This window comes from Leucoraja erinacea, chromosome 23, assembly GCF_028641065.1.
Source record: "Leucoraja erinacea ecotype New England chromosome 23, Leri_hhj_1, whole genome shotgun sequence".
In the NCBI taxonomy this organism is placed as follows: domain Eukaryota; kingdom Metazoa; phylum Chordata; class Chondrichthyes; order Rajiformes; family Rajidae; genus Leucoraja; species Leucoraja erinaceus.
In genome coordinates, this window is record NC_073399.1 from 12118673 (window position 1) to 12141926 (window position 23254).

A 23254-nucleotide genomic window follows, 5' to 3' on the forward strand; every position below is an offset into this window, starting at 1 on the left:
CGGTCGGCGAAGGCTTGAGTGTCGCGCATGCGCTGTCCGTGGGCGCCGTCCACCCCGGGCATGCGCACTCCCCTCCCCCCACACACAGTCCCTCCCCGTGGAGCCACGTCTCCGCTCGGCGACGGCTTCCGTCACAGGCCGCTGTTGATACCAATCTTTGGTTGATACGATGCTGCCGCTCGCCGCCGTCCTGTGTTATGGTGGTCCCGGGTCTGCTGCTCGGGCCCGTCTGACCGTCCTTCTCTAACTGCCAGGGAGCGGTGACCATCTTCCCTCTCGGGCGCGGGTTCCCCAGCGGCCTCCGTCCCGCCGAGCCATGGCCGTCCCTGCCAAGAGCCTCCGCGTCAGCGACATCCACGACACGGCGTCGCTCTTCGAGCGCTACAGCACCGAGGAGATCCGGCAGGTGGAGCGGCGGGTCCGCTCCGAGATCGAGCACAAAAAGGAAGAGCTACGACAGATGGTGGGCGAGAGATACCGCGACCTGATCGAGGCGGCCGACACCATCGCCGACATGCGGCTGTGCGCCGACAAGGTGGTGTCGTCGGTGCAGGAGATGTTCGAGTATTGCACCAGGATCAAGCCGAGTGCCGCCGGCAGAGCCGCCGCCCCCTCCGCCCGCCGCAACCAGGTCGGTGTCCAACATCCACCGTGGACCTGACCCCTTCCATTCCACTCCAACGAATACCTCCCTTCCATTCCACTCCATCTACATACACCTCACACTGTCACAGTAAATAAGGTGGTCAAGAAGGCTTTCAGTACATTGGCCTTCATCAGTTTGTGTGTTAAGCATTGAAGTTGGGATATTGTGTTGTAGTTGTACAAGACTTGGTGAGACCGCATTTAGTGTTGTGTTCAGTTTTGATGTTCCTGCCATAGGAAGAATGTTATTAAGTTGGAAAGAGTGAATGGAGATTTACAAAGATGTTGCCAGGACTTGGTAGGCTAGGACTCTCCTCCTTGGAGCACAGGAGTAAGCTGAGGGGTGATCTTGTGGAGATGTGTAAGATCATGAGCGGACAAGCCCGGGTGAATGCACGGTCTTTTACTTAATAGTAATCTGAGGAACAATTTTTTCACATAGATGGTGGTGGGTATATAAAGCGAGCTGCCAGAGGAGGCAGTTGAGGTAGGTACTATAACAACTTTTAAAATACATTTGGACAGGTAATAAATTGAGGGAAATGGGTCAAATGTGGACAGGTGGGACTAGCATAGATGGGCATCTTGGTCGGCTTGGGCAAGTTAGGCTGAAGGGCCTATTTCCGTGCTGTATGAGTATTATCTGTCTTGACAGCGGTTTAGTGATTCTTTGAGAATCAGATATGTTTATCTGTCATGTGCACCAGATAGGAGCCGGAACGAGGAAAGTTCTCGCTGTAGATTTACAGGTACATTAAATTAAACAACAACAATAAATACATGCACAATAAATCAAGAAATTCTATATCGTTCAATGAAGTTGGGATCACTCTTCAGGCAGAGAGGTTTTGGATTTAACAACACAATTTCATATAGCAGTAATATATCAGAGTGACAATAGTTCTGCAGTATTAAATTGGGAAATGTATTTATGGGACAACACTGCTATAATTTATATATAATTATTTACGGTTCAGAGATGGTTCATGGGGCATCAGGAAAGCTAGTTTTAAGATTTCTTGTCTGTGATTAACTGGAATAGATATGAGCAAAAGTAAAATCTGGTGAATACACAGCTGGTGAATTTGTATCAGGAATGTTTAAAATAGGTTATTGTTTTCCCAGAAAATATGATATTCAGATTGTTATTTGTACCAGTAATGTAAAATGCAGATATTGATTTTGTTTTGTTTATTTTTGCCTCAGGTTCAGCAGCAACCACAGGAGAAATTCTACAGTATGGCAGTGCAGATTAAACTCCTCTTGACTATGCCAGAGAAGATTTGGAGTGCCTTAGAATCATCGCATTATCTCTATGCTACTCAGATGTACTTGTTATGCTGCCACATTCATAGCATCCTCCAACTGGACTCCTCACGTTCCCATTACAGCCCTGTCCTGGCACGCTTTCCCATCCTTGTACGACAAGTAACAGCAGGGCACTTCAGGTTAGCTGGTTATGAATAAAAAAACATTTTCCTTTATCGTGCCATTCATTAGTAATGTATTACTGGCACAAAATATACTATTTCATTCTAATTTGACGTGCTTGAGCAGTAGTGCAAGTAAGCTTTGATCTCACCTTCCACTAAAGGTTTTTTAATTTTACTGTGAAATTGCTACCCTTTTAAGAATATTGTTTTATTTAAGATTTCATAATGGGTGGGATACTAAAAAAAAGGTGGGGGTGGTGGTGAAATTCGAATAGTTGAGAACGTGGAGGCACAAGGGATGTTTACTGTTGCATCAGCTGAGAAATCTGGGATTTCTTATGGACTGTGTCAGTTTATTGTTATTTACACCAGGGTCTGAAGAAGGGTCTCGACTTGAAACATCATCTATCCAGATTCTCCAGAGATGCTGCCTGACCCGCAGAGTTACTCCAGTAATTTGTTTCTTTCATTGGTAAACCAACATCTGCAGTTCCTTATTTCAATGTGTACTAATTTCCTTATTTCTACCATATTTCTCCCCGTAGTAAAAGATTTTAAATCTAGAGAGCATACGCTTAAAGTGAGAGGGGAGAGATCTAAAGTGAGATGGGAGATCTTGTTCGGGCTGCAGCAACGACCAAGCTGGTGGGATAGGATTAAGCTGCAAGCACTTTGTGCAGCATAATGTTGCTAATATTGTTCCAGTCAGAACTCTCCTTTTTTCAGATGCTTGGTAGTTGTGACATGAGACCCCAGTTTGATCCTGACCTCGGGTGCAGTCTATGTGGCGTTATCACATTGTCCCTGTGATCACATGGGATTCTTCCAGGTGGTCCATTTTTCCCCCTCGCACTCCAAAACTGTGCATGTTCGTAGGGTAATTTGCTTCTGCAAGTTGCCTGAATGTGTAGGTAGATATCGAGAGAGTGATATCATAGAACTGTTGTGAAAGGGTGATCAGTGGTCTGTGTCGATGGGCCGAAATACCAGTATCCGTGCTGTCTTTAAACTAAACTAGACTGGGATACAACCAGTATGCCAAACCGTACACAGAGGAAATGAAAGGGGATGGCAAGCAGAAATAGGGATGAAATGTATGCGGTAAACGTAGACAGGAAAAAAATCAGTTGGCTAAAGTTAAAGAATTTAATGTCATCTGTAAACCTGTAACCTGCTTTACAGATATACTCTTTTGAATGGTTAATGGAATGCCAGAGGTGAGCATTAGGTTACTGAAGTGTGGTGTTACTTTTTACCTTGTCTTACATCCTAAAGGCATGCTTGATATCCTCTGCAAGATAATATCGAAAACTGTACAAATGAGCATGTATGCTAAATTGTAATTTGAATCCTTTCGGGGCTTATGAAAATTAGCCATTCATGGATCTGTGGATAATGCCTTGAATTAGAGGATTAATTAGCTTAATATTTTACTGAAAACTTGTACAATTCTTGCAGAATTTTGACCCTGAAACATCGACCATCCCTTTCCATCCACAGGTGCTTCTCTACCCATTGAGTTCCTGTAGCTGATAGATTCCAGCAGTCTCTTGTCTGTTCATTTTACAATTGTGTTAATTAGTTTCTTTAGTCCCGTTGTTCAAAACTAATCGGAATCAGCTAATTTGATTTCATGATGAAATTTTGGATTTTAAAGATGGGTAAACGATGTCCTTTATGTTTGAGAGTACACATAATACACTTAATGACATATCGCAGTCCGAACACAATTACTAACTCATGGTGCATAACTAACAAATTCATTTCACTTGCACTTTATGTGCAATGTGACGAATAAAACTGATTGTTGTTGATTGTTGTCGTATGGTTAGCTTTTGAACTATTTCTATATAGTTAAACTTCGTTTGTGATGTGTTTGGTATTGTACATTATTCTATTTTCTGGCATCCTAACTGTCAGGGGCTTTGTGAATGAAAATGATCCACGGCCTTGTAAATATTTAATGCACATAGAAATTTTGCTGCCAAAGGGCATTACCTTACTTCATTGTTCTTCATAGATCATAGAACACATTGTCCAGTACACTTATGATCCTTTCCTTTCTATATAGAGAAATACTATTCAAAATCACATTTCAACCTCCATTCCTACTTCTTACTTCATGCCTATTTGATAAGGTTGTTTCTTTCTCTCGCTCCCTACTCATCTATAACACACTCAAACTATGCAGTGCGCTTAATCTATTTGTCACTCTGATCCTCCACCAACTCCTCTCCCCATAAAGAAAATAGTGAGGCCAGTAGAAGAGAAATATGACATTCAACCCTTAGATTATGGCCATTCTTCTACTCCGTCACCATTTCCTGTACTACCTTCAAAACCCTTGATTCCTTTAATAACCAAAAATTTATTTGTGATTTTGGTCACAATTAATGAGTGAACCTCCTCGTGTAGGTTTAGCACCTTTTGAACAAATATTTTCTCATTTATTCTTAAATGGACTTCTTGATTGAGACTGTGGCATCCAGTTCTAAACTCCTTAGCTACCTTTTAAATATCCTTTTTGCAATTTTGTACATTTCAACGAGGTTATCTCTCATTCTTTTGAACTCAAGAGAATAGAGGTGCAGCATCTGTTTCTCACCATGTGGGCAGCAAGGTGGGTCAGCTGGTGGAGACGCTTCCTCAGCGCCAGAGACCTCACGTTCTCCCTGTGATCTCACTGGTTTCTTCCGGGTGATCCAGTTTCCTCCCACATCCCAAAGTCTTGTGGGTTTGTAGGTTAATTGGATTCTGGAAAGTGCCCCTATACAGAGAGTGGATGCGAACATGGGATAACATAAAGCTGGTGTGAATGGGTGATTGATGATCGGCTTGGACTCGGTGGGCAGAAATGGCCTGTTTCCATGCTGTATCTCTGAAAACTGAACTAAAAGCTAACACCACCAGTGCAACTGGTCTAGTGAATATTTGCTGTACTCTGACAAACAGGTATGCACAGTTTTGGGTAAAATTGCACATCACAATGACCTCAGGAAATAATACTGAGACAGAAACAGAATACAGAACATAGGTTAATAGCTCATGGGCTGCATTAAGGCCCAGAATAAGTTTAGAGGATTATTTTGCCCACTTTTAGAACTTGTTCCTAACTCATGAAACGTCTATTTTAAAGATCCAATTTCTCTGGCATCTTTTGACGACACATGGGCTATCTTCATTTGTGGAATATTTCCATTACAAATTCTCCATCTTTTTATGTAAGGGATTAGGCACATATATGGCTTCTAATTTCATTACATTTGCTATGAATGTAATAGTTTTAGCATGAATACAATCGTTTAGGTAGGAAATGGCAAGCAATTTTACACTGTTGATAGTGGAGTCAAAATAGAACCACTAAACTGATGTTAGCAAAAGACAAGTATGTGTTGCACAAATGGAAATTGAAACTACTAATAAATAATGGATGCAAGTTGAAAGTTCCTTTAATTCATGATCAGCAAAGAGCAACAACAGTTTTAACGTATACTAGACCAATTGGGACACGTTGGGTCCCATCCCCTTACGCGCGCCGGGGGGGGGGGGGGGGGCCTGCCGGTCACACACACACACACTAACCATCCACACACAAACTAACCACCCCACACATACACTAACCACCCTCCTACACACACACACACACACTGTAACCACCACCCCCCCCCCCTTTGATATTATATTAATATTGTTCATTGGCTTATTTTAACCCATCCCCGCCCTATCCACTGACGCATAGCCGCTAACTCGCAGGCGCGTCTAGAGAGGGAAGGGGGGGGGGGGGGTAGAGAGAGAGGGGCAGAGACAGAAGGAGGGGGGAAGAGAGAGAGGGGGAGAGAGGGGGGGAGAAGAGGAGGAAGGGAGCGGGCAGCGGGGCAGGCGTCAACCAAAGGACCAGTGGCTTCAATCCAGAGCCGTGGGGGGGGGGGGGGGGGGGGGGGGGGGGGGGGAGGGGGGGGGGGGGGAGGGAGGGGTCGTCACAGAGGAGGGCTGATTCCCGAACGCTCCCATTGATGGCTGCAAGCTTCAGGCTTCATGCAGGCTTCAGGGCCTGAGTGGGGGGGAGTGGTCGGGGAGTGACATTACTCGCAGCACGTGGAACACAGCGAAAAACCTGTGGTGGGGGGTAACTTCACTTGCAGCGTGTGGAATACAGCAGAGCAATTGTGACGTGCCCATCTCGTTCATTTTCAAAGATTTGTGAACATTTTCATAAATTATTTGAATTTTTCAGGTACGACGATTTTGGAGATATCCATGTTATCGGACATTGGTCATTCACGTTCTTCCACAGTGTATGGAAGATTAAAAACGCTTGTTTTATTGAATTTACCAAGTTATAAATTGTGTGGTCAGACTTTATTTTGTCCTATGATGGAAGGAATATGGTTTCTTAACTCTCTATTTTTGTAATGTAGATCGTCCATTTTGCATGAAAGTAAAACACTTCTTAAAGGCCGTGCAGTATCAGACCAAGCTATTGCAGAGGCTCTCTGTTCTATTATCCTACTGGAAGACAGCTCACCACGCCAAGCTCTCGCTGATTTTCTTCTGGCTAGGAAATCAGCGATTCAACAGTTACTGAACCAACCACAGCATGGTGCGTACCAGTTTTGCTCCCATTTCATTTGCCTGTTTGATTCTAACCTCTGGATAAATGAAAGGGGAAGGTGTTGCTTATTACGATTAGTGGTATTTATATCAAAAGATAGTGAATTCTGTTTTACATTTGTTTAAGTAGTAGAAGTAGTTCAAAGATTGGAAGGCTGGACCACATTTTGAGCTTATTTTTGCAATGTTTTTAGGAGCTGGTATCAAGGCACAGGTGTGTTCATTGGTTGAACTGCTAGCCACCACAATGTATCAGGCTCAAGCTGTATTTTACACCCCAAGTCACGGAAAAGCACCAGATTCTACACTAACCTGTGGCCTTCTCTTTACAACCTTGGAATCCATTACAAATGAGTCTGCGGCAGGTATGTGCTAGTCTGTAAATTTCAGTTGCATTTGTCTTCAGACGTGTATTGTGTTTGTTGAAGGGAACTTGGCCTTTGCTTCCTTCTGTATCGAGAGTATTGGTCGATAGAAATTAAAAATTATGAATTAAATTAATTCTGAATGGGAAGTAGCCTTGCCTTGTTTTGTAAATGACAAGAAAGAGTACCTACTTTGATGTAAAATTTCCTCAATATGCTGTGCTGTGAGAGTAATATCATACAATATCGGATCAGGTTATTGCAAAGGTTCTCTGTTCCAGTCGATTAGTGTTAGATAACTTTTCCAAAGAATCAGTAATAAATGTTTACATGGGGTGTCATATTAAGTCATATAGATTAAGTTCTACGATCATGATCTTGGGCTAAAATGGTGAAAGTAGCAAGGGATTGCCCATGGGGGAGAGGAACACAGAAATATCTGTGGTTGCTCCTGTTAACTATTTGTTTGTTTGAAAATAAATTGTGCAGTGTTTTTTCAGTTCCTGGATTTTCACATTAAAAACTGATTGCTTGGCTGACTATAAAAGGAATAGCAGCACCAATAAATGGGTTTAGCAGCATGAGATATGCATACGAGTCACTAGCAAAACTTGCAGGTGATTGCTTAAACATGTTGAGCAAAGATCTAATGCAGCATCAGATTTAATGTCATGTTGAAACATTTGTTTGTGTGAGAATTTTAGCTTTAACAGTCATTATGTGATTTTAAACGTCATTGCTAGCCAGCATGTATTATTAATGAGAATGTGTTTGCATTCACTGTCTGAGCAAAGGTAACTAAACATATTTTTCATTAATCTGTGCAGAAAAGGGAATCACAGTGTTAAAAGAAGAGGTGAAATCTGAGAGTTGGTTCAAATATTTGCCTCCTTCCATTGTGAATTTTCAGCCATCTCTAAGGACCCTTGCTCATCCAATAACCCATGATTATTTGAGAGACACTCTTCAACAATGGATCAACATGTAAGAAATTGGGTTTCGGTTATTATTTGTATTATATATATATGTAATATATTGTATTATGAATAGAAGCTGTTGTCATTGAAATAAATTGCTTTTTAATGGCTTGTCAATATTGCCTTTGAAATCAAATGTTTGTAGATTTCTTCATCTCTACGACTGAGAGCATCTGCCTGTCTTTACTGACTGCTTGCCTTTAGCTACCTTCTTCCTCTGCATTCCTCTCCCAAACACAGCTACGGATGTGTCCTTGTTTATCTTGAGTCCCTAGCAATGTTTGATTATTCAGAACTATTTAAAATTAGTGTATGAATTTCTGAAACTTAAAAAAAATATATATTTTATTTTTATTAGAAGTACAGTAAATTACAGTAATACACATCACATATATGTTATTACATTTGTTGTACCACTTCGTTTTTCGGGCTTTAAAAAACGGTAGAAATAAAAGAAGTAAGGAAAGTGAGCAAGAATCGTGACGGTGCAGGAACGTGTTGGGAGAAGAAAGCCCCTTAGGGAAGAGGTTAGAGAAGGAAGTAAAGAAAGAAAATAGACCCTAGAAAGAAAAGGAAAAAAAAGAAAAAAACAATTGCTCTATTATAACACAAAACTCCGCAAAAAACGATATACCAACTGTGTTTTTTTAATTTTTTTATTTTATACCCCCCCGTTACCAGATCCTGATACCATTTATATTTTAAATTACTATTGCACCTTATGCTTGTAATAGTTTCATAAATGCAGACCACGTCTTTTGGAAGTGGTCTGCTTTGCCTGCTAGGAGGGGTCTCATCTCTTCTAGGTGTAGTGTTTCGAACACGTTTGAAATCCACATTTTTATTGTTTGTATTGGAGCATTTTTCCAAAATTTGAGTATAAGCTTTTTTCTGAAACTTATTGTGGGTTTTTTTGTGATGGTATGCTGGTCGGCATGTGTAATTGTGATGTTGAGGGAAACGTAAGTGAGGGGAGGGCAGGGCTAACAGGTTATCATTCAGGGGTAAAGAAGCTTCTGACATGACAGAGAATAATGCAAACAAGGAGGGAAAGTCCACCTATTAATGAGAGAGAACACAATGGCAGTAGTTTCTTATGGGAAGTATTTCAAAATGGAAGAGGGTGGTCACTTTGCTGAGTTTGTACTATAGCCACCACCCACAGTAGTCCACAGTAATTAGAGAAATAGATGTAAGTAAATTGCAGAAAGGTGAATAAAATTAGGGTTATGGTGGTAGGGATTTACGGAATTTTAACTTTCGGGGATTGCCTTAGTGCTGGAGCTTCGATATAGTGGAGTTTGTTAAGTGCATTCACAAAAGTTTGGGGACAGTGGCCATAATTCTCTATGTTTCAAGATTGTTATGAAAGAGATCAGGTTGGTCCTCAAATTAATTCTTGAATTAGGGGAGAATGTTAATTCCATTAACACAGGAGAAGCCCTTGTGAAAGAACATTTTGCGGTAAACTGATGTAGCTGATGGAAATCTTTTGGAAAAAGCCAGCATGTCTTTATAATGGTCAAAGCAAAAGATGGCAACATTATGGGATGTTAGTTGACAAAGGACATTGAAGATTTATTTGGGGAAGAAATACAAAAGGTGAAACGTGGTAGGTACAGGCGACTGGGATCAAGGGAGTCTTCTGAGGAGTATAGAGCAGGAAGAGAGAATATGGGAAATATATAAGGACAAAAACAAAACTTTGTCAAGTAGGATTAACAACCAAGACATTCTATGAGTATATCAGGAGCAAGGGAGTAACAAGGGAAAGAATGGGTCCCTTTAAGGACCAAATAGATAATATATATGTGAAACCAGGTGATGTCATTGAAACCCCAAATGAATACTTTTCATCTACTCACCAAAAAAGAGGGACTTGAAGGTAGTGAGTTCAGGGAGGTCTACTTGAATAATCAGTAGCAGGTTAATTTTAAGAAGCAGGAGTTTTTAGATTTTTGGATAAATCTCCATGGTCCATTGAGATCAATCTCGGGTTACTATGGAAAGCAAGGGAGAAAGTTGGGGAAGTGATAGCTATTATAGTATCTTGTTACCCACAGTTGAAGTTTCAGAAAACTGGAAGACAGTGAATACTGCTTGTTTATTTAGGTAAAGACTAGGGGTAAACCAAGTATTAACAGGCCAATGAGTCTTATTTCACTGATAGAGAAGTCATTGGAGAATATCTTAAAGGATAAGATTTATGTTAATTTGGAAAGGCAATGGCTGATCAGCATTACACAGCATGGCTCTGCACATATCAATGAGAAAATATGCAAACTCCACAAAGACACCACTGGAGGTCAGCATTTAAAGAGATGGCAGCTCTTGTAGCTGTACCAACCACAGTGAATGGGTAGCTTGTGACGTGGAAATGTACACAAAAATAAACTCTTACTTCTTTTTACATTGTTACTATCTTATCTTATAGCAACGTATATGCTTTTTATAAGACCTATATAGCATCTATACTTTTTAGTTGTAAATCAGCACTGCAAACGTGGATTTTTTTAAATATGTGTTTGTTTTTGATCAACACTTTTCCTCAAAGACCACTCACAGTCAGACTATTTGTATTATGATAGTCAAACTAAAATGGAATGGTGAATATTGGTATAGTCATATTTCAGATATTGACTTTTTTTGGCAAAAATGTGTTTGTGGGGAAGTAGGATAGGGAAATTAAGCATAGGCTTTGTGGGAATTTGTAATAAAGATTTTCTAAAAACTTTCACTTTTATTAAAGGTGTAAGGATGACATAAAAATGGGAATTGGGAATCTGCTGATCTACGTGAAAACTATGAAGGGTCTTGCTGCAATCCGAGATGCAGTATGGGAACTCCTCACGAGTGAATCAATATATCAGAACTGGAAAACTGTTTGTTGCCGACTCTTGGAGAAGCCTTTCTCTTTCTGGGAAGATTTTCTTCAGCAGCTCTTCCTTGACAGATTACAGGTAGAATATTATCCATGTTTGGCCTAACAAACTTTGATACATTAGCATTCAAACTGAATGACAATCCTGGCAAATAATTCCTATTTAAAAAAAAAAATCAGTTTACCATGTCTTTTTCATTACTCAAAACACAAATGTTCTATCTTTAAAAATGTTTGCATGTCTTTATCTGACCTACAAAAGGAATAAACTCCACCCATTGTGGAATCTTGAGCAACTGAATGGCTCTCACTTGTTCAAGCTGGGAGAACTAATGTTTAGTTTGTATTTGCTAGCGTTTGAAAAGTCAAATCAAGAATTTTGTATTATTTCCCTTTTTTATTACTAAATTCCAGCAAATATGGTATGTCATTAAAAAATACCTGGTACCTGCTTAATCGGATAAAAGTCTGCACATATTCTGAAGTAGTCGAACAAATTATCACAAACATGGGCTGCCATCTTTTGCCTGGGCAAATGTCTCCATTATCTTGGTGACATATTTGACATCAAGCTGAGCTTTCTATTCCATATTGCCTTCGTCTTAATTTCAGCATGGACTGGCTGCACTTCTTTTCAGACTATTTGAGCTTAAAACCCTCTCTGACTTCTGGACAGGCAGTTTCAATGTATTTCCATCTGGCCTTCTATCTTTCTACAGGACTTATACCATTCATTTCTCTGACTATTCAATTTAAAAATAGTCTTTGTGTTTTTGCAGTGCCCACGGCCTTGCTTCTGCCTGCCGCTGTAACCTTCTCCCTTGCTGTAACTTTACTCCACTCCTGCTTCCATTATTGTCCTGTCTCACAATGAGGGCTCAGCCATTTACCTCTTGTCTCTTCTTCCCAGCTCCCCAAGTTTTTTTTATTTTTATAATTCATGCGTTTTGGCTTCTGCATGATGTTTATTTGATCCTCTTTCCCTTACAAAGAGGGATGTTTACTTTGTTAGGAGCCCTTGTATTAATCTGGATTATTGTTGCCACTGAAACCAAAATCAAAGTAATTTTGATGTTTCTCTTATTTAACAGTTTAAAATGTGAATATCAAGGAAACACTGTATTTGAGAATTGGATAATTTGGTTCGATAGGACGCATTATGTGAATACTTTTCTTTTCTCCAGGCACTGACAAAAGAAGGTGTGGAATCCATCTCAAGCAGTTCCAAACAGCTCTTGATTTCAGCTCTACAGGAGCTTCAGACCAAGAACACCAGAGCTACTACGATTAAACCTGTTGAGTTTGAATACAATGTTGCTGCATACCTTTGGTCAGAGAGCAATAATGATCTTTTACCAGACACTGCCTGGGTCAGTGTTAATAATCGTAGTCACTTTGTAAAGAGTGGACTTTCTATGAAGGCTCAAGCTCTTACACTTTGTGTTCAGAGTTTTTGTTCGGCACTTGATTCCAAATTAAAAGTTAAACTAGATGATTTAATAATGTATCTTCCTCCAGCTGCTACTGCTGTAAAGGACAATGTAAATAGCTACTCATCTTCGCAACTACAGAATTCTGCATTTGATAGGTACGCTGATAACGCTAAGGTGGAAGCCATGCTGCAGACACAGTGCCTTTCCTGTGTACACTACATTCTGAACTGCGTGAGAGCAGAGCTTAAAATGGCAGAAGGGAGATTGCAAAACTGTACTTACTCTCCCACTGATTGTAATCTCAACGCCGTCCTTTTTATGGCCAGATTATGTCAGTCAATAGGAGAACTCTGCCCTCATCTCAAACAATGCATTTTGGGAAAGTCAAGTGGTAACGATCTTGTATGTGTGAGCTCCGTCCTGTTAAGAGGTTGGGCAAAGAGAAACTGCAAGAAGTGAAGCCAGCACAGGCTAAATGGCAGGAAATAAAGGATCAGCTGTTGCAACAGAGCACGAGTGCTTATGGAATTTGGAACGCTGCCATATCAAAGGTCAGTCTACTTTTACCTGATATTTGTTTTTTTAAAGTGAATTTTACAGTGCTGAGGATGAAGAGAATTAAAATTTGCAAGGCAAATTCTGTGGATTTGAGTTTTCTTACTTGTGCTTAAAAAGCATAATCTAAGTTAGGAAAGATTTCCACAAATTTGATCAATTGCAGGACACTTCTATCCACTTTTGTAAAGCATTTCTGCAAATTACCGCTATTTGTAAATAGTTGCTACTGTGACGGCTCTCCTGCAGTTATGCCTGCCTTGTCTACTTCTCAGCCACAATTTTTTGAAGATTATTCTGCAAATTAGCTTTGATATTCCTAAAATACAGGTATCACATTTAAATTTTGGGAAATTTCATTTTGTGTTTTATGGTTCATTAGAATTGTTAGATGTAGAATTTGAAAAATAAAATGTCTGCTATGCAACCTCTTTCCCCCTGAAACATGTTCCTTACAATCTAGTGCTTCACCCAAGTTCAGTTAGAATATTTGATACTTTTTTGTTGTAACTTTGGATGTTTGCTATATTAAAAACACTCTTGTAAATAAGTTCTTGTCGTTTTATGCCAATACTAGTCATTTTATGTTTCTACTTTTTCATTGATTATTTTTCTTTTTAAGGCTCTAGTTTCCCATTTCACCAAAACATTGCACTCTTGTACAACTGGAGCCATTTTATCCACAGCCACGAGCTGGGATGAAATTGAAATTCAAGAGGAAACAGAGGCTGGGAATAGTGTGACCTCCAAAATTCGTCTTCCAGTGCAGGTTAGAATGGCTGTTTGTTCTTCACATTCAAATAATTTGTTTTCTACCATTTAAAACAAAACTTGTACAGGTGCACAACCTTTTATCCGAAAGCCTTGGGACCAGACACTTGTCGGATTTCGGACATTTTCGTATTTCCGAATGGAAGATTTTTAGCGTAGATTAGGAAGGTAGCGCGGGCGGCTTGAAAAGTCTGGAGCAGCTGCCTCCTCCCCGGAGACCGGGGAATCATTGTAAATCATTGCATAAATGTTAGTCAGTTAGTTTGGAGGGATTTTATGTGGGGGGGGGGGGGGAAACTTTGATTCTTAGTCCCCTACCTGGTCGGCGACTCCCAACATCGCGGAGTTGGGGGCTCCGTCCGGCCGCGGGCGGCGCCGGTTGGAGCTCCGACCCCGGCAACTCTGCTCCTGGCTGCGCGGCGCTCCAAATCCAGCGCCGCCCGCGGCCGAACGCCCGCAGCCCCAGCTCCGCGAATGTTGGGAGTCGGCGGCCACAGCGCTCCGGAGCTTACTGAACGGCGACCCGGTAAGGCATTGCCCGCTCCCCGCTGGTATCCCAGCGCTGCGACGCCTCCGACTCCCAACATTCGCGGAGCTGGGGCTGCGGGCGTCCGGCCGCGGGCGGCGGTGGATTTGGAGCGCCTCGCAGCCAGGGGTAGAGTTGCCGGGGTCGGAGCTACAACCGGCACCGCTGGTGGCCGGACGCCCGCAGCCCCAGCGCTGCGGAGCTTACTGCACGGCGACCCGGTAAGGCATTGACCGCTCCCCGCCTCTCCGACCAGGTAGGGGACTAAGAATTAAAGTTTACCCCTTCACCCCCCCATCACATTAAAAAGCCCTCCAAACTAACTGACTAACATTTCAGCAATGATTTACAGATGTTTAAGTGTCTCCCCGGTCTCCGGGGAGGAGGCAGCCGCTACAGTAGTACAGACCTGGGTTGACCGTGGGTCGTTTCGGATCAAGTTTGGCGCCAAACGCGAGCTTTGGTGTGCAGACGACATCCTGGAAAAAATGGCCGGTTTTCGGAGTTTTTCGGTTTCCGGAACTCCGGATAAAAGGTTGTGCACCTGTATAACCAATCACTGCTATCATCATTAATATCTTATTGGTAGTTAAGATCCCTATTTGTTTTGTAGTACTCAAATATTTAGATGTTGTTTATTTGTCTCTTTCTATTTCCCTGGACTACCAGCACCATTTTCTGCTCCTTCCCATGCATCTTGCATAATTGTAGGGATGTTTTCTGTTATGAATGATATTCAGCGTATTAAATTGAATGCGCCGGAGATGACGGTAGGCTTGTTCTTAATGCAGGTTTTCCTGAAGCTCAACATTATTTGTTTTAAAGTTGTTTTTCCCTATTTGTGGACAAGTCATTTCAAATAAGAAGTCCAAAAAACTACAAGTCCTAATTTGGGTCAGGGTTTTGGTGCTGTGGGCATTATTTTGCATCTGTTATATTACTAAATGTATTTTTATTTAACATCCTTGTTCAATTCTATATCACTGTACGTTAATTGGTACATGTGACAACAAAAGATCTTTGAAACCTTTGAATTAAAATCTGATTGTATCTAAGCCCTGGTTAAGAACACTTCAAGATTTTCACAATCTATTTGCAATTAATGTTACGTAAGTAGCTGCAAACAAACTCCGATCTAAGGTTATTTAGAAGCAGGGGATAAGTAGTTCAGTCTGCAAAACAAGATCTGGCCTTTGCATTAGGTTCTCTCCCCCATTTGTGAGCCAGGTTTGCAGGTCATTGACCAATCATCAAGGGCGTCACAGCAGCGCAACGGTAGAGTTGCTGACTTACAGTGCCACTGACCCGGCTTCAATCGTGACTATGGGTGCTGTCTGTGCGGAGTTTGTGCGTTCTCCCTGTGACCTGGTGTGTTTTCTCCGGGGCCCTGGTTTCCTCCCATACTCCGTGCAGGGTTGTAGGTTGATTGGCCTCTGTAAATTTACCCTAGTGTTGTAGCATAGAACTAGTGTATGGGTGACCATTGGTCTGCGCTGGCTCGGTTAGCCGATGGGCTTGTTTCTATGCTGTATCTCTAAAAGAACATTAAGAGTTATTGTGGATCTCCAAGTCATAAGTACTGGGCTATCGTGACTTCTATTGAGTACTAACTAGATTTGCTCTACTGTTATTTTTGAATAACTTGTACTACTTACCTCCTTCCCAAGAAAGTAGTTATTAAGCTACCATAGAATCATCGGCTATAGAATGACTCAATCAAACACATTTAAAGACAATTTAGCAGGACTTTGCTGTGCAAATAAATTAAATATATTTAATATTGTAAAAATAAAATGATAACGTTATTTAAAGCCATTTTTGGCCCAGAATTCAAGATGCATCTAAAGGTGGCATAGGGTGTGGACCATTCAATTCTTGATAAGCAGATCATTATTTGTCTGTTCTCAATGTATTATCTGTTTGGGGACAAATGGTCAACAAATAAACTTCAGTCCATGGCCTTCAAAAGAGGTGTTATTTATAGTGAAATATAACTGTTACTTGACTGCTGCCAGAACTTGTTGGGTTATTTCTGAGGTTGTAAAAGTAGTGCTCATGGTAACTTGAAACCACAGATGTCTGTAATCTAATCTATCACCACCGTAGATGTGGAAAAGTCTTAAATCCTGACTCCACCTAACATTGAACTGCAATGTACACGAGTAATTACTCCCATTAGTGAATACCGTACTTCCAACCCCCGGCCCCTGTTGGATTTATTTCAGTGGATATTCATTCGTAGAAGTTTGTATGTTGATACTGATTTCCTCTTCCAGTTATTCCTCTGTTCTACCTGCATAAATTTGATTTGCAAGAACGCTAAACTTGTATAGTGACAAATGCACCCAGTAATACATTTTGACTGCATATTTATCTGAGCCTTTGGAGATATCACGACATATCATCAATTTCATTTTTACTATTCATTTAGAATTCTCTCGGTAATGCGAGATAATTCTACATGAATAGTAAAAATGAAATTGTTGATATTTAGCTAATAAAATCTCAAGATTTTTGTCTCCATTTATTTGTTAAGTTAAAATGCTGTTAATTCCTAGTGAGAGGAAAATATTCCTTACCAAGAGCAACAGAATGAGTGTCTAAATGGAACCCAATTATAATTTAAAGTCAGATTCTGGATTTTATCCCCCTTTGCCCTTAATTATTAATTACTACAAATTGCAACGGACAAGTTTTGGCTCATTAATTGACCCCAGTTCTTGTGAATCAGCCTTGTGCTTAGTTTCAGCATTGCCTTCAGTCCTTGAATCAACTTTCTTGTGAACTAGAACTGGCAAGCTGCAGTCTAACTGGCACACAGTGTATTTTGTTATTTCCTCCTCCAACTTAATATTGCTGCTCTTTCAGTTGAACTCTCGATGTTATCCAGAGCTGTTTAAAAATCATTTATTGACAACTTTGTATGTTCTCTTTATTTGTCCTTGTGTGTATCATTTTGCACTACTTAAAAATATCGCTGATAAATTTAAAATGTTGTCAACATTTTTGAGCTGCTACTTCTGATTCCTCTGCCTTGCATTGTTTGCAACAACTCACAAATCTGAGAGTACAGATTAATGCAATTCATTTGTCAGGGTGGCAAGTTACTTTGGTATGATAGATATGCAAGAATTGTGCCGTCCTCTCCATGCTTTGCTTCCAAAAAATCAAATTGTAGGTAGAATCAAGAAATATATTACAGGAGATATGCACACATTTTGACCAGATTAATAAATGTAGGGAATTTGACCGAAGCACCGAAAGAGCTGAATAGAAATGACGATTATTTAAGTGCCGCATGTTCGCCTCTGGTTTGCTCTGTCTCCTATTATTATCCACCTCAACGATTTCTCTTACCTGCTCTTTGAATTACAGCAGCTGTCCTCCCACTTTATATAATCTCCTTTTTGAAATACAAAGCGAGTTGGAAAGTCACAGTGAGTTTGTGACAGTTATATTTGATGAATCATTTTTCCAGTGGTGGTGTTTCATCTTTTATATTTTATTCTTTAATTCGCAATATTGGAAGTTAGAAATAAATTATTTATTTTTATTTTGCATTAGTTACTATGGAAGTCAATGATGTTAAAGTTCATATGGCCATTTGCAGTTTTGATACTAAATCTCTTACACTGTTGCTTGTCTACCATAAATTTGTTTTTAAGTGATTAAATTACCCCAGCATTTAATTTGTGTACGCCTTTGTTTCTTTCCCCTCTGTAGCCTTCTTGGAATGTTCAGTCACTTCTCTTTCATTTATGCCAAGAAATAAATCGGGTTGGAGGTCATGCTCTTCCTAAGGTCACGCTTCAGGAGTTGCTGAAAGCTTGTTCGAATGAGGTGCTTTCTGGTTATGAAACTCTATGTTCCATGACCCCGGATAAGGTATGGATGTTTTTTTTAATATCTTAGTTTGTACTAGACCAAGTGCAGACCCGTTGGGTCTGTTCCCCCAACGTGTGGTTGCAGGGGAGGGGGGGAGGCTGGGGGTGGGCGGCATGCGGCGTCGCACACACTAACTACCCCCCCGCACTCACGCTAATTACCCCCCCTTGATATTATATTAATATTATTAATTTGCTCCTTTTACTCCATAAAAACCCTATCTACTGACGCATAGCCCCCAACATGCAGTCACATCTGGGGAGGGGGGGGGGGGGGGGGGGCGAGGGCAGAGAGTGAGGGCAGAGAGAGAGGGCAGAGAGAGAAGGGGCAGAGAGAGGGGAGAGGGTGGAGGGAAGAGGGTGTGGAGGGGAGGGGGAAGAGAGAGGGGTGTGGGGGGGAGGGGGGTTTAGGGGAGGGACGGTGGGGGAGGGGAGGAGGGGGAGAAAAAGAGGGGGGAGAGGGTTGGGGGGGGAGAGAGGAGAGGAGGGGGGTGGAGAGGGGGGGGGGGGGAGGAGGGAGAGGGGAAGGGGAGAGAGAGAGAGGGAGAGGAGAGAGAGAGAGGGGGGGGTGGGAGGGGGAGGGTAGGGTGGGGGAGGGGAAAGGAGGGGAGAGAGAGGGGGGAGGGGGGGTTTAGGGAGAGGGAGGGTGGGGGAGGGGATGGAGGAGAGAGAGAGAGGGGGGACAGGGTGGGAGAGGGGAGGGGGGAGAGAGGGAAGGGAGGGGGAGGGGGGGAGGGGATGGGGAGGGGAGGGGAGGGGGAGGGAGAGAGGGGGGGGGGGGGAGAGAGGAGGGGAGGAGAGGGAGGGGGGGGGGGGGGGGAGGGAGGGAGGGAGGGGGGGAGAGGGAGGGGGGGAGAGAGAGGGGGGGGGGAGAGGAGTGGGAGGGGGAGGGGGAGGGGGGGAGAGGGTCCCTCCCCCCCTCGCACACGCACACACAAGAGGGGGGGGGGGGAGAGGGAGAAGAGAGGGGGAGCGAGGTAGAGAGAGAGAGGAGAGAGAGAGAGAGAGAGACGGAGGGGAGAGAGAGAGAGAGAGGGAGAGAGAGAGAGAGAGAAAGGGAGAGAGAGACGGGGGGAGAGGAGAGAGAGAGAGAGAGAAAGAGGGATAGATAGAGAGAGAGAGAGAGAGATGCCTTTTTACTCAACCCAAACCCCCCCCAAACAACCATTTGCAGGCAGTGCTTTTTTCCTCAAACTAACCATAACCATATTTTCATTTTCAAACCAAATTAAGGGTACTTACTCACAGCTGTGTAGACATTTGTTCAGTCATTCAGAGCTCAGACCTCCATGTTGTAGAGACTGATTGGGGCACACCACTTCCTGGTTTTATAGTCCCTCCCCCCTGGGGCCAGCAGCAGAGAGAATGGGGAATTTTGTAAAATCATTAATATCTCTGTCATTTTTCATCGACGGGAAAAATTCTCGACACGCATACGGCGGAGGGGGGCTTTGAGCAAGGTGGCCAAAAATTACAGAGTTTTTGCTTTCACTCGATGACCTGCATGGGTTTCCTCTGGGAGCTCTGGTTTTCTCCCACACTCCAAAGACGTACAGGTGTGTAGGTTAATTGGCTTGGTATATTTATAAATTGTCTCTAGTGTGTGCAGGATAGCGTTTGTGTGCGGTAATTGCTGGTGGGCGTGGCTCGGTGGACTAAAGGGCATTTTTCCACGCTGTATCTCTAAACTAAACTCAATAATAATGAAAGATAGGATTTAATGAAAACTTTGAATCACATAAATTTTAATTGACTGGGTAATAATTGTGAAAATACTAAAGATATCAAGGACTATTTAATTTGAAAATTATGAGCGTAATTATTTTGCTGCAACTTATTGTTGTTCGCAAAGTTCAACCTACTGCAAGTCATTTAAACTTGGCCACAATAACAGGCCGGAGTGTATTAAAATTTACCCTTTCCCAATGTGCCACCTTGTAATACCTTGTGTGTCTGGTTAGTTAATATCTGTAATCCAATAGGTACTGACAGGACACTGATATGCCTCCATACAAAGAAAATATTGAAATCTAGATTTCAGTACAGTTCTTTGCTAACATGATCTCCGTATGAAGGGTTTGTGTGTCTAGTATGTATTGTCCTTTTCCAAGGATCACAAAATTGTTCTTTGGGTTGCCTCAACTCATGCACAAGGAGTTACATTTTTGCTGTGCCTGTTAACTCAAAAGTGCAAGACTGATTATTTTAGTTGATTTTGTGCTGATGTGACATGTGCTTCCTGGACATCAGCATGCTCAGAATTCTTGTTTTATCATAATAAAGTCAAAACACTGTAGAAATTTTTTTTGGGGGGTGAAAATTGATTTTCTGCCATAATTCCAGTAAAGAATTGAAAAAGTAGGGACATTTCCAAGACTATTTTATTCATATATTCACTGCTCAATGTTTAATGACTTTGCAACATAAAGTAATGATAGTGTTGACATATTTGGTCTTCATATTTAAAGATGGACATGTTTACAATTGAAACATTGTAGAGAAAGTTCACAAGACTGATGCCTGAAGTGAAGGGGTTGATATATGAAGAAAGCTTGAGTGGGTTGGGACTATAAATTGTGCAATTTAGAAGAGTAAACAGTAATTAAAATGTCAGAAAAGGACACAAAGTGCTGGAGTAACTCAGCAGGTCAGGCAGCATCCCTGGAGAATTAATACTTTGATAAAGAAATTCCAGAAGAAAATAGGTAAGCAAGTCAATATTTTCGGAGTCTTCTGCATACACACAATTTCAGTAAATTGCTTTGAAACCCAGCGTCTTTTTCTACATCAAAGAGTAAATATAAAATATTTTTACAGCCCTTGAGTAATCTCTCTTTGTTTGATTTGATCAAGGATATTCAGAAATTGCTAGTTCCTCCTTGCATTGACAAATCTTGCTTACCTTGGCAAAGCTTTCCGTACTGTTTTGAATTGCAATCTTATCCTGAAGCATTTAAAGATGTTTTAGTATGTGCTGATGATTACTATGTTTTTATTTATTTTATTCCTCCGTTTATGTTCTATTTTTTTTAGATCTACAGCTTTAAACATTTTTTTGCCAATTCACATGAATTGATAGGGAAACCAGTTTGCGATATCACTTCTTTAGTAGAATAAAATCTCCCTTGGTGGTCCTTCAGTTTGTGTATTTTTCTACGGTAAATTGCTGGACACTTGTTATTTCCAACAGCAGTGTGATTAGAGAGCTTTATTTAAGATCCAAAGTATTTAAGCTCCAAAGTGATTTTTTAATATCAAAAAGTACTTTAATAAAATGTTATTGAACTAACTATGAAGTATATTTGCTAACTGGTACTTCTGCCACTTGGCTTTTCAGGCTGATTCCGTGTTCCCTTTAACTCAGAACAGAGCTTTGCAGCTGCTTTTTGATCTGAGGTACCTTGTTTCAATTTTAACAGTCAGAATCGATGAGGTGAAAAGCAGCAGGAATCAGCAGGAACCAAGGTAAGGAACGTTTTTGAAAAAGCCTGTATATTTTATGCAAGAGCTTTTGGTATTGAAGACGCATGTATAATATCTTGGGAGATTGATTTTCACTCTGCTTTTACTAAATTAGGGTTCAAAACGTGGTGGATACTTTGGAGAGTTACATTGATCCATTTGATTTGGATGTTTTTACTCCACATCTTAACAACAATCTGAGCAAGCTCTCTCAAAGGACTTCAGTAAGTAGAACAATGCAATCCGATATCTAATGTTTTGTATTTTTCTGGTTCACTCCTCGGTTGGATCCAGTGGCAGGGAAGGGTGCAGAGTCCTCGGCCCAGGAGTTTGGAGATGGGTTTGATTAGCATTGCGGTTATGAACGCAGAACTATAGTCAATGTAAATAAGAGTTTGATTGTAGGTGTCCTTCTATCCAGATGTTGCAGGAATGAGTGTAGGGCCATGGAGATGGTGTCTGCCATGGATCTGTTGCAACGATGCGTGAATTGCAGGGGATCAAGGCTCTCTGGAAGGCTGCAGTTGATGTGTGCCATAACCATCCTCTTGAAACATAGTGAAATAAGACATCTGGAGCGCAGCTTCCAGCTGCTTTGTCAACTCCAGCTCATTATATCATCCCCATTCTGTCAAAAGTATGTTCCCTATCCTTTGATGCCTAAAATTTTTCAAATAAATATCTCATTCCAAAAAATGTGCTTAAAGACCTGTTTTGCTATCACTGAAAAACGAAACTTGCAACTGTATCAAATCGCTGTAATGTAAAACCTGCCAAATCGAGGAAGGGCTGCAGTGAACATATTGAAAACATTTTGAATTTGTAATCAGTATTTATAAAGAAAACAAGACATCTGCAGTGCACAAGGTAAAGGCATTGTTGACTTCAAACTGCTTCTTTCCCTCATTCTCCGCTTGGTCGTGACCCTGGCAATGAAATGTTGTATCGATGTGAAAAATCGCTTTTGTTCTTCAGGTGCTTTTTGGATTATTAACTGGCACAGAGAAACAATACACCAGCAGAAGTACAATATTTAACTCCCAAGAACCTCATAACATCTTGCCATTGGCTTCCAGTCAGATCCGGTAAACAAATCCTTATTGCATTTGTGTGGCGAGAGCTCAGTAGGGTTTAACTGTTGTAAATTAGTGTGTCTGTCATCCAACGATGTTGTTAGATACGACCAAACTATTTCTATCAACTCTATCTCACGTATTGGTTACAACAAGTCTCGTTTCTTCCTTGAACCGTGTCACTTTTTGTTCAAATTAGAGTTCCACTTTTCCCATGCATCTTAGTTAAGTTGATCTGGCAAGTTGGCAACGGCAAAATACCAGAGAGACAGGAATTCAGAAATAACACCCACAATGGTAGAAATACACTAAATGATCTGGTATCGGACATGTGATGGACTGAAATGTGCTTTCAATGGCTGAAAGTGGGCTTTAAGGCTTACTTTCCCATTGATGAAGTTCTAACTTCTTGCAACTCTTTTAAATCTTTTACATGTAAAACCAGCCGAAGCAGTTCAGGGTTGTAATGAACTTGCAGAAACTAAAAGTAGTGGTGGTGTTGCTAACGATGATAGTCCTGAGTTAGTGAAAAATACTGATAACCTGCCTAGCTGAGCAGAGCAATGACGGGTGGAATTTAATCCTGGAAATGTGAGATGCTACATTCTGGGAGGTCTATTAAGGGCAGGGTGTTGCAG

At 41.4% G+C, this 23254-nt stretch overlaps 1 protein-coding gene across 1 annotated transcript in view; it reads left to right on the forward strand.

Moving 5' to 3' along the window:
- The first annotated feature begins 69 nt into the window (after positions 1–69).
- Positions 70–23254, forward strand: part of cog1 (component of oligomeric golgi complex 1) — a 30819-nt gene continuing 7634 nt past the window's right edge. Inside the window, 13 exon segments of the mRNA XM_055653888.1 lie at positions 70–631; positions 1852–2093; positions 6497–6678; positions 6884–7054; positions 7882–8038; positions 10781–10991; positions 12097–12751; positions 12754–12896; positions 13523–13669; positions 17921–18082; positions 21419–21546; positions 21659–21767; positions 22519–22628. Of these exon segments, the coding sequence (XP_055509863.1) occupies positions 317–631; positions 1852–2093; positions 6497–6678; positions 6884–7054; positions 7882–8038; positions 10781–10991; positions 12097–12751; positions 12754–12896; positions 13523–13669; positions 17921–18082; positions 21419–21546; positions 21659–21767; positions 22519–22628 (2732 nt within the window). The 5' untranslated portion in view covers positions 70–316.